The sequence below is a fragment of the Salvelinus namaycush genome, chromosome 19 (genome assembly GCF_016432855.1).
Source record: "Salvelinus namaycush isolate Seneca chromosome 19, SaNama_1.0, whole genome shotgun sequence".
In the NCBI taxonomy this organism is placed as follows: domain Eukaryota; kingdom Metazoa; phylum Chordata; class Actinopteri; order Salmoniformes; family Salmonidae; genus Salvelinus; species Salvelinus namaycush.
Genome location: NC_052325.1, coordinates 27,677,938 through 27,696,836, shown reverse-complemented (window position 1 = coordinate 27,696,836; position 18,899 = coordinate 27,677,938). Strand labels below are relative to the sequence as shown.

The following is an 18,899-nucleotide window of genomic DNA, read 5'->3' as shown; positions in this document are numbered from 1 at the left end:
GACACATAGTTAGTAATAATTCAGCTACACTAGACACATAGTTAGTAATAATTCAGCTATACTAGACACATAGTTAGTAATAATTCAGCTACACTAGACACATAGTTAGTAATAATTCAGCTATACTAGACACATAGTTAGTAATAATTCAGCTACACTAGACACATAGTTAGTAATAATTCAGCTACACTAGACACATAGTTAGTAATAATTCAGCTATACTAGACACATAGTTAGTAATAATTCAGCTACACTAGACACATAGTTAGTAATAATTCAGCTACACTAGACACATAGTTAGTAATAATTCAGCTACACTAGACACATAGTTAGTAATAATTCAGCTATACTAGACACATAGTTAGTAATAATTCAGCTACACTAGATACATAGTTAGTAATAATTCAGCTACACTAGACACATAGTTAGTAATAATTCAGCTATACTAGACACATAGTTAGTAATAATTCAGCTACACTAGATACATAGTTAGTAATAATTCAGCTATACTAGACACATAGTTAGTAATAATTCAGCTACACTAGACACATAGTTACGAATAATTCAGCTATACTAGACACATAGTTAGTAATAATTCAGCTATACTAGATACATAGTTAGTAATAATTCAGCTATACTAGATACATAGTTAGTAATAATTCAGCTACACTAGATACATAGTTAGTAATAATTCAGCTACACTAGACACATAGTTAGGAATAATCCAGCTATACTAGACACATAGTTAGGAATAATTCAGCTACACTAGACACATAGTTAGTAATAATTCAGCTACACTAGACACATAGTTAGTAATAATTCAGCTATACTAGACACATAGTTAGTAATAATTCAGCTACACTAGACACATAGTTAGTAATAATTCAGCTATACTAGACACATAGTTAGTAATAATTCAGCTACACTAGACACATAGTTAGTAATAATTCAGCTACACTAGACACATAGTTAGTAATAATTCAGCTATACTAGACACATAGTTAGTAATAATTCAGCTACACTAGACACATAGTTAGTAATAATTCAGCTACACTAGACACATAGTTAGTAATAATTCAGCTACACTAGACACATAGTTAGTAATAATTCAGCTATACTAGACACATAGTTAGTAATAATTCAGCTACACTAGATACATAGTTAGTAATAATTCAGCTACACTAGACACATAGTTAGTAATAATTCAGCTATACTAGACACATAGTTAGTAATAATTCAGCTACACTAGATACATAGTTAGTAATAATTCAGCTATACTAGACACATAGTTAGTAATAATTCAGCTACACTAGACACATAGTTACGAATAATTCAGCTATACTAGACACATAGTTAGTAATAATTCAGCTATACTAGATACATAGTTAGTAATAATTCAGCTATACTAGATACATAGTTAGTAATAATTCAGCTACACTAGATACATAGTTAGTAATAATTCAGCTACACTAGACACATAGTTAGGAATAATCCAGCTATACTAGACACATAGTTAGGAATAATTCAGCTACACTAGACACATAGTTAGTAATAATTCAGCTATACTAGACACATAGTTAGTAATAATTCAGCTACACTAGACACATAGTTAGTAATAATTCAGCTACACTAGACACATAGTTAGTAATAATTCAGCTATACTAGATACATAGTTAGTAATAATTCAGCTATACTAGACACATAGTTAGTAATAATTCAGCTACACTAGATACATAGTTAGGAATAATTCAGCTACACTAGACACATAGTTAGGAATAATTCAGCTATACTAGACACATAGTTAGGAATAATTCAGCTATACTAGACACATAGTTAGTAATAATTCAGCTACACTAGATACATAGTTAGTAATAATTCATCTATACTAGACACATAGTTAGTAATAATTCAGCTATACTAGACACATAGTTAGGAATAATTCAGCTATACTAGACACATAGTTAGGAATAATTCAGCTATACTAGACACATAGTTAGGAATAATTCAGCTATACTAGACACATAGTTAGTAATAATTCAGCTACACTAGATACATAGTTAGGAATAATTCAGCTACACGAGACACATAGTTAGGAATAATTCAGCTATACTAGACACATAGTTAGGAATAATTCAGCTATACTAGACACATAGTTAGTAATAATGCAGCTACACTAGATACATAGTTAGTAATAATTCAGCTATACTAGATACATAGTTAGTAATAATTCAGCTATACTAGACACATAGTTAGTAATAATGCAGCTATACTAGACACATAGTTAGTAATAATTCAGCTATACTAGACACATAGTTAGTAATTAATCAGCTATACTAGACACATAGTTAGTAATAATTCAGCTACACTAGACACATAGTTAGGAATAATTCAGCTACACTAGATACATAGTTAGGAGTAGGCCTAGTTAATGCACTAGCACATGATTGTGCCTCAGAGTCCTCAGTGTCTTGTAACAGATGAAACGTAGCTGGCCAGCATACACATAAGATTTGGTTCTGGGTGAGTCCTCATTCATATGTCAGTTATTTGGTCTAGTTTAAGGCTTGCCTACAGTATGGTTGGCCTCCAAGTATTTTTCCTTTTTTAGTAACATACTGTGCAGTACATCATGGCTCTGGCCATCTGGCATCAGAGTCTCCTTTGGATTATTTAACTAGACTAATCTCCATGTTATTTTTGCATTATTCTGTCATGATTCATGCATTTCACATACAGCCAATTTGTTGTCATTTTTTGCAGATCTGAATCAGCATCAGATTGATTTTTTCTCTCTCTTTCTCTTTCTTTCTCTCGCTTTCTCTCTCTCTCTCTCTTTCTCTCTCTCTCTCTCTTTCTCACTCACAACATCAGATCATAGTAAATGGCTTTCCTACCTCTCTCCATTTGCTGGAAAGGGTCATCTCTAGGTTTTCAAACAATATCAAGAAAGTTGAAACTTGTTTTGCGCTTATGAAAAAAAGTATGGAAAAAAACATGGTAAAGCAATTATATGGCATCCAAATATAGCCCTGTATTCCATGCACCACAGCCAACACCAATACTGGGCTCAGACCCAACACTGACCAGTCACTGAGATTCTACATGGTTCTGGGTTGCTAAAATCAGCAATAATAATATATTTTTGCTTTTATCCAAAGCAACTTTCTCACACACACACGCACACGCACACACGCACACACACACACAGCCTCTGAGCTGAGTGCAGTGCAGTGCAGAAGTAGGCCAAGTTATGTAGGGCAGGACGCTCACCCTCAGCCTTAACCCACCACTGTCTGGCACATAACTTACACACATGGCACAGCTAACTCTATGTAGGGATGAGAGAAGAAAGGGAGGAGGGAAGGGAGAGAGAAATGGGGATGGGGGATTTAGAAAGAAAGAGTGCAAGAGACAGACGGGATCAGAGAGAGCCAGAGAGATAGGTGAAAACTAACAGCCAGAAAGACAGAAGTCTTGGTGTCACGTCCTGACCATAGAGAGCCTTTATTTTCTATGGTGGAGTAGGTCAGGGCGTGACTGGGGGGTGTTCTAGTTTATTATTTCTATGTGGGGTTCTAGGATTAATTTTCTATGTTGGTGATTTGTATGATTCCCAATTAGAGGCAGCTGGTAATCGTTGTCTCTAATTGGGGATCATATTTAAGTAGTGTTTGTTCCCACCTGTGTTTGTGGGATATAGAATTTTTGTATTTTGAGTTAGTGTATGTAGCACCTCTGTAGTCACGGTTCATTGTTTGTTTCTTGTTTTGTTGTTTTTGCTAAGTTTCACTATTAATAAATTATGTGGAACTCAACATTTGCTGCGCCTTGGTCCGTCTCAACAAACGACCGTGACACTTGGGGCACCTTCATGGCCATACATTCAGTAGAGCTAGGGATTCATCACCAGTAAAGGCGTCAGCATTCTTCAGTTCAGCTGGTGGCTAGCCGAAGTTGGCTAGGCGAACCGAACAACTGTGCTCGCATACTCCCTTAAAGATCTTCGCTTGAAAAACAATCAAAAAGCACAATAGTACTGTTTGTCCATTTTGAGATGCCATAGCCAGGGCTCCCGAGTGGCGCAGTGGTCTAAGGCACTGCATCTCAGTGCAAAAGGTGTCACTACAGACCCTGGTTTGAATCCAGGCTGTATCACATCTGGCTGTGATTGGGAGTCCCATATGTAAATGTACAATTGGGCCAGCATCGTCCGGGTTTGGCCGTCATTGTCAATAAGAATTTGTTCTTAACTGACTTGCCAAGTTAAATAAAAAAATACACTTCCTCAAAATAGTCAGAATGAATCTAAGATAAATCTGACAAAATGTCTTCATAATATATGCACGAACTCTACCGAACTGGTTCGGCTGGGAAGCATGTGAACACCTTAACAAACCTCTATCCAAAAATACCCATCTCTTTAAAATCAAATCATAATTAAATCAATGTTTATTGGTCACATACACAGATTTGCAGATGTAATCGTAGGTGCAGCGAAATGCTTGTGTTTCTAGCTCCAACAGGGCAGTAATACCTAACAAAACAATACACACATAATCCAAAAAGAAAGAAAAAAAAAAGAAAAAAAAATAGTCCGGAAAATAAATATCATTGTCAGACAGCCATTTTCAAGTCTTGGCATAGATTTTCAAGCCGATTTACAGTACCAGTCAAAAGTTTGGACACACCTACTCATTCAAGTTTTTATTTTTTTATTTTACTATTTTGTACATTGTGAAATAACACATATGGAATCATGTAGTAACCAAAAAAGTGTTAAACAAATCAAAATATATTTTAGACGTTAGATTCCTCAAAGTAAATTCAAAAACATTAGCTGTCGCACACCCAGAATATTCCTCAAAGTAGCCACCCTTTGCCTTGATGACAGCTTTTCACACTCTTGGCATTCTTTCAACCAGCTTCACCTGGATCGCTTTTCCAACAGTCTTGAAGGAGTTCCCACATATGCTGAGCACTTGTTCGCTGCTTTTCCTTCACTCTGCAGTCCAACTCATACCAAACCATTTCAATTGGGTTGAGGTCAGGTGATTGTGGAGGCCAGGTCATCTGATGCATCATTCCATCACTCTCCTTCTTGGTCAAATAGCCCTTACACAGCCCGGAGGTGTGTTGGGTCATTTTCCTGTTGAAAAACAAATGATAGTCCCACTAAGCGCAAACCAGATGGGATGGCGTATCGCTGCAGAATACTGTGATAGCCATGCTGGTTAAGTGTGCCTTGAATTCTAAGTAAATCACTGACAGTGTCACCAGCAAAGCACCCCCACACCATCACACCTCCATGCTTCACGGTGGGAACCACACATGCGGAGATCATCCATTCACCTACTCTGCGTCTCACAAAGGCACGGTGGTTGGAAACAAAAGTCTCAAATTTGGACTCATCAGACCAAAGGACAGATTTCCACCGGTCTAATGTCCATTGTTCATGTTTTTGGCCCAACAACTCTCTTTTTCTTATTGGTGTCCTTTAGTAGTGGTGTCTTTGCGATTGTTTGAGGACGGCGCCCCACATCAACATATTTTTCACGCAGCACAGGCTTCATAAAATCACAAATAGCGATTAAATAATCACTTACTTTTAGAAAATCTTCCTCTGTTTGCAATCCCAAGGGTCCCATCTACAACATGAATGGTCGTTTTGTTAGATAAAATCCTTCTTTATATCCCAAAAAGTCTGTTTAGTTGGCGCCATCGATTTCACTCAATCCAAGTCAAACTACGTTTCTACTTAATCCTTAGGTACCCTAAAATGTAAATAAACTATAATATTTCATACGGAAAGAAGTATGTTCAATACAAAAGTAAAATTAGCTAAAATTAGCTCCTCTTCCTCTCGCGCCCACAGACTGATTTCCAATTGTGACGCCCGGTGACAAAACTCAAAATTCTTCCTCATTTTGGAAGAAACAAGCCTGAAACCTTGAACAAAGACTGTTGACATCTACTGGAAGCCATAGGAACTGCAATCTGGGAGCTGGAATTACATAGGACCCATACCTTTCCATTGAAAGAGCATGGGATTTCAAAAAAATAAACATTCTGGTTGGTTTTTCTTCTGATTATCTCCTACCATATCAATTGTGTTAAAGTCTCATACATTATTTTAACATTTCTACAAATTTCAAAGTGTTTTCTATACAATGATACCAATTATATGCATATCCTGGCTTCTGGGCCTGAGTAACAGGCAGTGTACTTTGGGCACGTCAGTCAGGCGGAAATTCTGAATTCTGAAATTCAGCCTGACTTTCACTACACTGAGAATTTGTGTGGAACTGGAAACAACAGGTGACCCTTTACACATTGGGGCAGCAGGTAGCCTAGTGGTTAGAGCGTTGGGCCAGTAACCAAAAAGTTGCTAGATCAAATCCCTGAGCTGACAAAGTAAAAATCTGTCGTTCTGCCCCTGAACAAGGCAGTTAACCCACTGTTCTTAAGCGGTCATTGTAAATAAGAATCTGTTCTTAACTGACGTGCCTAATTAAATAAACACATGCACACACAGAGACACTAGCTCTCCCTTGAGACAACAGTGAAAACAGAGTTTAAATGCAGTACCATACTGTCCAGAACCTTGAGCCAAAACCACACCATGACAACTATACACCCACCCCCCAACCTACCACGCACTTTATCAATACACCCCCACCACCTGTGTGACTGAGACAAACTTAGTCGAAACTGCAAGGTTTTTGTGAAGTCAGTTCAATACCACAGCAGTCAGCAGTACCCTTGTAAAGGGAGTCGCAAAGCTGGCTGGTTGGTGGGAGGAGAGGAGAGAGCACTTCCATGTTTCAGCTTTCTAGTTTATAAGAGTTGCGTAAGTCATTGTGATGCCACTGCCAGTACATATGTTCCACTCTGAATTAAGCTTTTAAATTAGCTTTTTAGTTCCTTCCCTGCTAGACAACAGACAGTTGTGCTGAAAGACCTACTGAACAATAGTCGCTGATGACAGACTGTTAACATATCGAATAGCTAGCTAGTAGTCGTAGGGTTGTCACCTGGCTGAGCTAGCTAGGCCATGCAAGGTTTAATTCTTAGTTCCAATATTCTTGTTACTTCTTGTCAAGTTTTCCCATGTGATATCGTGTCAGGTTAGGTATAGCCTGGATATAGGATAGCCTGGAATATTTTCTCTGTTACAGCCTGATATAGCCTGTGATATTGTGTCAGTTGTAGCGAATATTAGGCCTAGCCTATATGTCATTTCATACAGGCTTGTCAGTCAGCCAGTCAGTGCCCCTCAGCCATGGAACAGTAGGGTAGTACAGTATCTACAGTGCATTCGGAAAGTATTCAGACTACTTGACTTTTTCCACATTGTTACGTTACAGCCTTATTCTAAAATGTATTTTTTTTGTATCCTCATCAATCTACACATAATACCCCATAATGGAAAAGCAAAAACAGGTTTACATATACATAACTATTATTATTACATTTACATAAGTATTCAGGCCCTTTAGTCAGGACTTTGTTGAAGCACCTTTGGCAGCGGTTACAGCCTCGAGTCTTCTTGAGTAGGACGCTACAAGCTTGGCACACCTGTATTTGGGGAGTTTCTTCCATTCTTCTCTGCAGATCCTCTCAAGCTCTGTCAGGTTGGATGGGGAGCATTGCTGCACAGCTATTTTCAGCTCTCTCCAGAGATGTTCAATCGGGTTCAAGTCTGGGCTCTGGCTGGGCCACTCAAGGACATTCAGAGACTTGTCCCGAAGCCACTCCTGCGTTGTCTTGGCTGTGTGCTTAGGGTCATTGTCTTGTTGGAAGGTGAACCTTCACCTCAGTCTGAGGTCCTTCATCTTTCCCTCCATCCTGACTAGTCTCACAGTCCCTGCTGCTGAAGAACGTCCCCACAGCATGATGCTGCCATCACCATGCTTCACCATAGGGATGGTACCAGTTTTCCTCCAGACGTGCCGCTTGGCGTTCTTGGATTTTTTGGATTCATCTTGGATTCATCAGACCAGAGAATATTGTTTCTCATGGTTTGAGAGTCTTTATGTGCCTTCAGGCAAACTCCAAGCGGGCTGTCGTGTGCCTTTTATTGAGGAGTGGCTTCTGTCTGGCCACTCTACCATAAAGGCCTGATTGGTGGAGTGCTGCAGAGATGGTTGTCCTTCTGGAAGGTTCTCCCATCTCCACAGAGGAACTCTAGAGCTCTGTCAGAGCGACCATCGGGTTCTTGGTCACCTCCCTGACCAAGGCCCTTCTCCCCTGATTGCTCAGTTTGGCCAGGCAGCCAGCTCTAGGAAGAGTCTTGGTGGTTCCAAACTTCTTCCATTTAAGAACGATGGAGGCCACTGTGTTCTTAGGGACCTTCAATGCTGCAGAAATGTTTTGGTACCATTCCCCAGATCTGTGCCTCGACACAATCCTGTCTCAGAGTTCTACGGACAAATCCTTTGACCTCATATCTTGGTTTTTGCTCTGATATGCACTGTCAACTGTGGGACCTTATATAGACAGGTGTGCTTTTCCAAATCATGTCCAATCAATTGAATTTGCCACAGGTGGACTGCAATCAAGTTGTAGAAACATCTCGAGGATGATCAATGGAAACAGAATGCACCTGAGCTCAATTTCGAGTCTCATAGGAACAGGTCTGAATACTTATGTAAATAAGTATTTATGTTTTCACTTTGTCATTATGGTCTATTGTGTGTAGATTGATGAGGAAAACATTGTATTTAATCAATTTTAGAATAAGGCTGTAACGTAACAAAATGTGGAAAAAGTGAAGGGGTCTGAATACTTTCTGAATGCTCTGTAAATGTTAGAATCACCTTTCGCAGCGATTACAGCTGTGAGTCATTCTTTTAAACAGCTTTTCTTTTCCTCCTGCTTTCATTAAGTGTTTCCTGTAAGCTGACAGGAAAATGGCTTGGAAGTGCTTGATTAGATATTGCTTGTTGTTATACGTTGATGATATGTTGTTGATTGATCATTTTCCCAAGTTATGCTATTTTCTGATTAATCAAGTTATGGAGTCCATCAGGACACGCAACAGGGGTTGAAACTTTAGCTAAAACTTAGGCCTACACCAAAGTCTCCATTGAGATTTTTTTTTCAAAGCGCATCCACTCATTAGAACAAATTTTTATGAATGGAAAATAGAGTTGATTTACTGATTGATGAGTTGGTAACAAAATATGTGTTGATTACAGCCGTGCTATAGTGGTGTTGATTCTCCTGAATGTCCTAAATTGTTTGGCAAACTCATTTTGAATACAGTCCAAATAGCACACTCAATCAATATTTGCTGTGTCACATGGACAAGTTAGAACTTGCAAAATGTCTCATGATGTGCACAACAGTGCATTTGTCAAGCAGGACTTCCTGGACTGTTCTTGCTTTTCCCCCAAAACCCACATTTCTGTGTGTGTGTGTGTGTGTGTGTGTGTGTGTGTGTGTGTGTGTGTGTGTGTGTGTGTGTGTGTGTGTGTGTGCGTGCGTGCGTGCGTGCGTGCGTGCGTGCGTGCGTGCGTGCGTGCGTGCGTGCGTGCGTGCGTGCGTGCGTGTGTGTGTGGAATGTCTTCCATCAGAACGATAGAGTTTTAGTGTTTGTTTCCAGCTCCAGAAAGAATGGCCCTCTGCTGCTTTGCTAATTAACCTGTAGAGTCCCAAATAGCACCCCATTTCCTATATAATGCACTAGTTTTTGACCAGGGACCATAGGGCTCTATGTAGGGAATAGGGTGCCATTTGGAACGCATTCCCGATGTTGGTGATGTTTATCATAAGTTTCCTCCAGTTAGGCTGGGGAGAGAGCGTGCCTCAGCTTCACATAAGTTAAACAACCCAATTTTCTGTTGATTAAACCATCTCAGGGCCAGGCCGCCCGCCTCTCTGTGGTCCTCCTCCCCCTACGCACACACACACTCGCACACACGGACACACACACACATACACAAACACACACACACACACACCCCTTACCAGAAGTGAGGCGCTTTGCTTTGCATTGCATTGCACCATCCACACATAATTCCGGCAGAATAAAAGCCAGATTGTGATTTAATGACCATGTTTTGACGTTCAGCCAGCCCTTCTGACCAGCCTCCATCCCGAACATTTGCGGGACAGCTTGAAGTTGAGGCAGCAGTCTCCAAAACTTTCTGTGTGTGACGAAGTTGAGTGATATTGGGGATGCTGCGGGGTTCAAATCTCTCCTTTCAGGGGAACTGTTCTGTAGGTCACACACACTCGCACACACAGACACAGGTTTGAGTCCAGAGGGTGAGTGGCCCGCAGAGATAAAGACAATGTGTGAGTCTATGCGCGTGTTTGTGTTCCTGTGTGTGCGTGTATGTTTCCACGTCATTCCAGGCTCCTCTGCTCCCCTGGCTCTCTCAGTCTTAGAGTAGAAAAGCAACACTGTGATGTGGCCTCTATGACCTTTCTTACTGAGCTGTCAGAGATAGAGGGCAGAGAGAGGGAGAGAGAGAGCAGAGAGAGGGAGAGCAGCGAGAGGGGCAGGACCAGGGACTAGGGGGCCTAGCAGGGACCAGGCAGGACTAGTCGTCTCAGTCTCAGAGCAGCACAGTGCAACGTGAGGAGAGGAGCAGCTGGAGACAGCCCAGCCTCACAAAGAGCTCCCTGCTCCTATCCCCAACCCAGTCTGGACTCACACTTTAAATGGAAGAGTATGTTACGATCAAGAGGAAGCTTCTCCACAGACCCGTCTTCAGGTAAGACAGAAAGAGCAACCGTCCACCCGACGAAATTACAACTAGCAAAGTCTTTCTACCTACCTGGCTGCTGCCCCTCTTGCTACTGCTGCGTCCCTTTGACAGAGCAATTACCCAAATGGAAAATACTACTACTAGGTCTTTCTACCTACCTGCCTGTTGCCTCTCTTCCCTGCTGCCTCTCTTCCCTGCTCCTGTGGAGTGTGAAGGACAATATTAAACTACTAGCTTGCTCTCTCTGTCCTGCGTGGGCGGAAGGTAGCCTAGCAGTTAAAATCATTGGGTCAGTAACCAAAAGGTCGCTGGTTTAAATCCGCACACCGACTGTGTGAAAATCTGTCGATGTGCCTTCTAAGAGTTAAAAACATATACACTCAGTATATCAAACATTAGGAACATCTTCCTAATATTGAGTTGCACCCCCCTTTTGCCCTCAGAACAGCCTCAATTAATTGGGGCATGGACTCTCCAAGGTGTCGAAAGCATTCCACAGGGATGCTGGCCCATGTTGACTCCAATGCTTCCCACAGTTGTGTCAAGTTGGCTGGATGCCCTTTGGGTGGTGGACCATTCTTGATACACATGGGAAACTGTTGAGCATGAAAAACCCAGCAGTGTTTCGGTTCTTGACACAAACCAATGCGCCTGGCACCTACTACCATACCCCGTTCAAAGACACTTAAAGATTTTGTCTTTCCCATTCACCCTCTGAATGACACACATACTTCTTTAACCTGTCTCCTCCCCTTCATCTACACTGATTGAAGTAGATTTAACCAGTGACATCAATAAAGGATCATAGCTTTCACCTGGATTCACCTGGTCAGTCAATGTCATGGAAAGAGAAGGTGTTCTTAATGTATACTCAGTGTACATTCCTTTCTCAGCGTCACCAAAATGCTATCCTCTATCTTGTTAAGTATGTTCTGGTGTGTTGGCCGCGCCCACCAAATGACCACACCTGATCTTAATGAGTGCTAGTTTCCTTAGAAATGGGGTCTGTTTGAATAGACTAAAATGAACAGCTTTGTTTGAGTTAAAGAAAACACGACATGTTAGCTCTATCCTGGTGGCACAGTGGGCTAATTCCATGGATAGACAACAGAAGATCATAGGTTTGAATTTCACTGATGCCATGCCACAATAGAAAATTTATGTTTGTATGATTAATGCCTAAGCAAATTAATTTCCATCTCTGCTTGGAGTTCAAAACAGTTAACTCAAACTAAGCTAGCAGTGTTATTAAACGTCTTATTGTAACATGTTCTCAGAACGTTCTTTAATTTCCTTCAAATAACCTATAATTTCCGTTCCTAGAACGTTAATAAAACGTCCCAGCAAAACTTTCAGGGAACCATAGTAAAACATTCTCAAACTCCCTTTAACCTAAAAATGTATGTTCCCAGAACAGGTGAAATGTTCACTTCTGTTCTCAGAAGGCCCAGTCAGGAAACATATGGCGTTGTTTACAGAACCAATGGGAACATTCCCACAACTTCCAAGGAACCAAATGTGCTAGCTGGGTATGTTGCAGTAATTAGAGTCCTATATCATGGCTTGATAATTCCCAGAGCTCTCTTTCGCTGTTATCGCACACCCTCCAATATCTGTGCGTGTCTAGGCTGTGTGAGTGAGTGAGAGAAGGCTTTGTGTGTGCGTGTGTTTCAAAGGAGTAGGAAATAGAGTAAACTAACTACTCCTGTCTGTTTTCTGTTGTGGTTATACGGTCATTAGAAGCAGAGCATTGTGGCATGGTTCATTGGCAGGGACCGTTGTTACAGGCAGGTTACTAATGGCTATTTACCATGTAAAACAGGAAGGAGGGAGGGCTGGTAAAGAGATGCAGCTGTGCAACAGGTCCCTGCTGCAACATCACACCAGATATTCAACGTTTGTCCAGGTCCCCAGAATGTCGGGAAATGCCTTCAATACCATCCACTATGGGCAACCTGAGCACATATTATCATCTCGTAGGCTCGCAGCTTGCTATGGTGTAGTGGATGGGGATAGAGGAAGGGCTTAAACCGCGCACCTCGGCTGAAAGGATAGCAGGTTCAATCCCAGTGCTAGATACTCGTTTAAATTTGTTCTGTTTGAAATTCTTCGGTTGTGCAAACCCACAGTTTCATCAGCTGTCCGGGTGGCAGGTCTCAGATGATTCCGCAGCTGAAGAAGCTGGATGTGGAGGTCCTGGGCTGGTGTGGTTACATGTGGTCTGCGGTTGTGAGGCCGGTTGGACGTACTGCCAAATGTTCTATAACGACATTGGAGGTGGCTTATGGTAGAGAAAGGAACATTCAATTCTCTGGCAACAGCTCTGGTGGACATTCCTGCAGTCAGCATTCAATTTGCACGCTCCCTCAAAACTTGAGACATCTGTGGAACTGTTTTGTGTGACCAAACTGCACATTTTAGAGTGGCCTTTTATTGTCCCCAGCACAAGGTGCACCTGTGTAATGATCATGCTGTTTAATCAGCTTCTTGATATGCCACAACTGTCTGTTGTATGGATTATCTTGGCGAAGGAGAAATGCTCATTAACAAACATGCACAACATTTGAGAGAAATAAGCTTTTTGTGCATATGGAAAGTTTCTGGGATCTTTTATTTCAGTTCATGAAACATGGGAGCAACACTTTACATGTTGCGTTCATATTTTTGTTCAGTGTATAAAATTGTACCTGCAATCAGCCCGGTCATGACTGTTTTCATGTGTCAGGTAATTCATCCGCATGGATGGAAACGTGGTTATTTACATTTTGATTTCACGCTTCCTCACCTAAAAAAATATCACTACACCACTGCCTATTCACACCCCTTGACTTTTTCCACATTTTGTTGTGTTACAGCCTGAATTTAACATTGATAATATTGAAATGGTGTGTCACTGGCCTACACACAATACCCCATATTGTCAAAGTGGAATTATGTTTTTTGAAATGTTTACAAATTTATAAAAATGAAAAGCTTTTAGTCACCAAGTATTCAACCCCTTTGTTATGGCAAGCCTAAATATGTTCAGGAGTAAAAAAATGCTCAACAAGTCACATAATAAGTTGCATGGACTCACTCTGTGTGTAATAATAGTGTTTAACATGAATTTTTAATGACTACCTCATCTCTGTACTCCACACATACAATTATCTGTAAGGTACAATGGCAACCCCTCATTCAGGGAAGGTGGGGCCACCTGTTTTGAGCCCCACCTTTTTAGCAAAAAAATAAACAATTAACAACGTGTCACATATCAGTTTGCAAACACTGTAAAAAAAAACTAAAACATCTTTGAGTTCATAAAGCCCTGTACAAACTTGGTCTCTTTTTTGCTTTCTTGAGTAACGCAGCTCCAAAATGCAGGTGTTTCAGCCTAGCTCAGTGCTTTCTGTGGTGGTGGGTCAGCCAGCGTAAAATACAGAGCGTAGTGGTTGGTAATGTTCTCTAGTTGCACCGTGATTGGGTAATGTTCTCTAGTTGCGCCGTGATTGGCTCAGTGTTCTGTCACTCATGGGAACACTACGTCACCGCCAAATCTAAGGGTAGAGCTCAAATTCAAGGCCCTTGGGTGCTGCCAAGGGCTGCGTTTCAAACTCATAAAAGACACACCCTAGTCCATGATACGTCATCAGAAGTGTCCACTTAATTTGAGGGCTGAGGGGATAGTATGTGTCTGTTAAGTGTTTGCCATAGAGTTACATTAGTAGTGCTCATGCAAGAAGGCTCAAAATTAAGTCATGTTATATCTACAGTAGCTTTGAATGGACTGATCAGGTCAACATAATACTTTCGAAATCTTAGCTAGCAAGCTAGCAGTCATCATCATGAATCAAGTCGACAATCTACTGACAAATGCTTTTTAATCCTTGTCATATGAAGATAAATAGTGAAGATAAATTATAAAGAAAATGTAGTGGTGCTCATCGGTCATTGGACATAAACATCACACAACAATTTGGAAATCGCAAATTCAACAATGAGTGGTTTGGAAGGAACCAGTGGCTAACTGCAGGCATTGCAAAACAATCACTAGCCTTCTATTCAGTGGAGTGGGTATGTGGTCCCAAGTCTAGGTTTGAGGGTCTCTTTTCCAAGCTTAAAAGGATAAACATCTACATTGGCCATTCTGTCAATCCAGCATGACTTCTGACGCGCTCAAAACGACTGGAAACTCAGAACGGGGAAATCTGACTTCAGTGAGTTCAAGACAACTGGGAACTCTGAAAAAAACAAGCTCGACTGCGAAAATACATTTTGAATGGTCATCCAACTCGGAGTATCAAGTCGGGGACTTGGGCCTCTTTCTAGAGCTCCGACCTGAATATCCAATGTCATCATGATTCGACCTTGTTTTTTTCTGAGTTCCCAGTTGACTTGAAAGCACCATAAATCCAGAGAATGCCAGACTTTGATGACAAAAAGTGAGCACAGCACAACAAGGTGAGGCCAAAAATGTATTGTATGCTGCTGCATGAATTATGTAAATTGCCAGGGAGATATGTATACTGTAGCTCAGAAAGTAATACTAAGTGTATGTTGTGAAGTAAGCTGTTCGTAGCCCATGTGCCTCCCCCTAATAATTTGGTCCCTTTATCACTCTTAATTTTGCCTACTGTTCTGACGTGGTGCTGCACATGTAGACGATAGCCTGTTTTAGAGAAACTCAATTAGTATTTGGTAGCATTGCCTTTAAATTGTTTAACTTGGGTCAAACATTTCGGGTAGCCTTCCACAAGCTTCCCACAATAAGTTGGGTGAATTTTGGCCCATTCCTCCTGACAGAGCTGGTGTAACTGAGTCAGGTTTGTAGGCCACCTTGCTCACACACGCTTTTTCAGGTCTGCCCACACATTTTCTATAGGATTGAGGTCAGGGCTTTGTGATGGCCACTCCATACCTTGACTTTATTGTCTTTAAGCCATTTTGCCACAACTTTGGAAGTACGCATGGGGTCATTGTCCTTTTGGAAGACCAATTTGCGACCAAGCTTTAACTTCCTGACTGATGGCTTGAGATGTTGCTTCAATATATCTACATAATTTTTGTACCTCATGATGCCATCTATTTTGTGTAGTGCACCAGTCCCTCCTGCAGCAAAGCACCCCTACAACATGATGCTGCCATCCCCGTGCTTCACGGTTGGGATGGTGTTCTTCGGCTTGTAAGCCTCCCTCTTTTTCCTCCAAACACAACGATGGTCATTATGGCCAAACAGTTCTATTTTTGTTTCATCAGACCAGAGGACATTTCTCCAAAAAGTATGATCTTTGTCCCCATGTGCAGTTCGAAGGAATTGTGTCGAGACAGGAATTGTGACGAGACAGGATTGTGTCAAGGCACAGATCTGGGGAAGGGTAGCAAAACATTTCTGCAACATTGAAAGTCCCCACGAACACAGTGGCCTCCATCATTCTTAAATGGAAGAAGTTTGGAACCACCTCTGCCTAGGGGTTGCCCCCCGGCCAAACTGAGCAATCGGGGGAGAAGGGCCTTTGTCAGGGAAGTGACCAAGAACCCGATGGTCACTTTGACACAGCTTCTCTGTGGAAATGGGAGAACCTTCCAAAAGGACAACCATCTCTGCAGCACTCCACCGATCAGGCCTTTATGGTAGAATGGCCAGACAGAAGCCAACTTCAGTAAATTACAGTCTGTCTGAAGTTTGCCAAAAGACACCTAAAAGACTCAAACCATGAGAAACAAGATTCCCTGGTCTGATGAAACCAAGATTGAACTATTTGGCCTGATTGCAAAGCGTCACGTCTGGAGGAAACCTGGCACCATCCCTACTGTGAAGCATGGTGGTGGCAGCATCATGCTGTGGGGATGTTTTTCTGCTGCAGGGACTGGGAGACTAGTCAGGATGGAGGGAAAGATGAACAGAGCAAAGTACAGAGAGATTCTTGATGAAAACCTACTCCAGAGCGCTCAGGACCTCAGACTGGGGCGAAGGTTCACCTTCCAACAGGACAACGTCCCTAAGCACACAGCCAAGACAACGCAGGACTGGCTTTGGGACAAGTCTCTGAATGTCTTTGAGTGGCCCAGCCAGAGCCCGGACGTGAACCCGATCAAACATCTCTGGAGAGAGCTGAAAATAGTTGTGCAGTGATGCTCCCCATCCAACCTGACATAACTTGAGAGGATCTGCAGAGAAGAATGGGAGAAACTCCCCAAATACAAGTGTGCCAAACTTGTAGCATAATACCCAAGAAGACTTGAGGCTGTAATCGATGCCAAAGGTGCTTCAGCAAAGTACTGAGTAAAGGGTCTGAATACTTATGTAAATGTGATATTTCTGTATTTATATTTCAATACATTTGCAAACGTTTCTAAAAACATTTTTTCACTTTGTAATTATGGGGTATTGTGTGTAGATGGGTGAGACAAAAAAGATATTTAATCCATTTTGAATTCAGGCTGTAACACAACAAAATTTGCAATAAGTCAAGGAGTTTGAATACTTTCTGATGCCACTGTACGTTTATCCCCCCCCCCCCCCCCCCTCTGACAAACGTTGAATATTTCATTGAGACCGAGATCTTGTTGCTCTATATGCTCTGCTCTCCCAGTCAGCCCAGGCATATCAATATTTAGAAGCTACTTCACTTCATAATCTGCTGTTTTAAAGATGTTTCAAAGCACTTGTTTCTCAGGGGTAGGAATTGTTCTTATGTTGTTCAGAATTAATCTGCACTGAGTCTGACACAGTCTGACAGAATTTCCCAAGTCCATCTACTTTACGTCAGAAGGTTCAAACCCCTTGACCTTTTCCACGTTTTGTTGTGTTACAGACAGAATTTGAATTTGGTTAACTTGAGATTTTGTGTCACTGGCCTACACACAATACCACATAATGGTATTATGTTTTTATGATTTTTTACTAATTAATAAAACATTTAAAACTGAAATTTCTTGAATCAATAAGTATTCAACTCCTTTGTTATGGCAAGCCTAAATAAGTTCAGGAGTAAAACATTTCTTGAAAATGGCTGTCTAGCAATCAGTAACCAACTTGACAGAGCTTGAAGAACTTGAAAAATAATAATGTGCAAATATTGTACAATCCAGGTGTACAAAGCTCTTAGAGACTTACCCAGAAAGACTCACAGCTGTAATTGCTGCCAAAGGTGATTCTAACATGTATTGACTCAGGAGGTTGAGAACAGCTTCCTAATATTGAGTTGCACCCCCTTTTGCCCTCAGAACAGCCTCAATTCATCGGGGCATGGACTCTACTACAAGGTGTCGAAAGTGTTCCACAGGGATGCTGGCCCATGTTGACTCCAATTCTCTCCCACAGTTGTGTCAAGTTGGCTGAATGTCCTTTGGATGGTGGACCATTCTTGATACACACAGGAAACTGTTGAGCGTGAAAAATCAAATAGAGTTGTAGTTTTTGGCACACTCAAACCGGTGCGCTTGGCACCTACTACCATACCCCATTCAAAGGCACTTAAATCTTCACTTCTCAATGGCACACATACACAATACATGTCTCAATTGTCTCAATGCTTAAAAATCTTTCTTTAGCCTGTTTCCTCCCCTTCATCTAAACTGATTGAAGTGGATTTAACAAGTGACATCAATAAGGGATCATAGCTTTCACCTGGATTCACCTGGTCAGTTTATGTCATGGAAAGAGCAGGTGTTCCTGTACACTCAGTGTGTATAGACAGTATGGACAGTTTATGAATAGAAAAGTTGTGTACAGCAGTAGTTATATAGGATGAGCCATGACTAGAATACAGTATATATATATACACACACACACACATACACAACAGCATTGACCCTTCGTGACTGCATCCTGGTACTAAAGGGGTGTTGAGTTCAGAACTACAGAGAACAGTACAGGAGACTAATCACCAAGGTAAATTAGGTTGACCGAGATCATATTAAACAATTTTCTTTCTATTCAATAAATGATACCAAGGAAAAACAATAAACTATTTTTTCTAGGCAGATCTTCTAATCACTCTTTCTAGCAACTGTAAAACAACATGAATAATTGTAAGTTTGTTACGAGTTCCTTCATTTAGCCAGGGACCGAGCAGAGACTGGTATAATTATTTCCGCTAAGACAAAGAGCGAATAGTTTCCCCTCTATGGTTAGAAACGTTTAGGCTCCAGTTTTCATGGTTTATTTCTGTACTAAAACTAGCACGCATGAGGCACATGTTG

General features: G+C 41.2%; 1 protein-coding gene across 1 annotated transcript in view; it reads left to right on the top strand.

The window, feature by feature from the left end:
* Positions 1-10,581: 10,581 nt before the first annotated feature.
* LOC120063783 (calcium/calmodulin-dependent 3',5'-cyclic nucleotide phosphodiesterase 1A-like) overlaps positions 10,582-18,899 on the top strand; it is a 52,594-nt gene continuing 44,276 nt past the window's right edge. Inside the window, exon 1 of the mRNA XM_039014081.1 lies at positions 10,582-10,721. Within this exon, the coding sequence (XP_038870009.1) occupies positions 10,669-10,721 (53 nt within the window). The 5' untranslated portion in view covers positions 10,582-10,668. The remainder of the gene's footprint in view (positions 10,722-18,899) is intronic.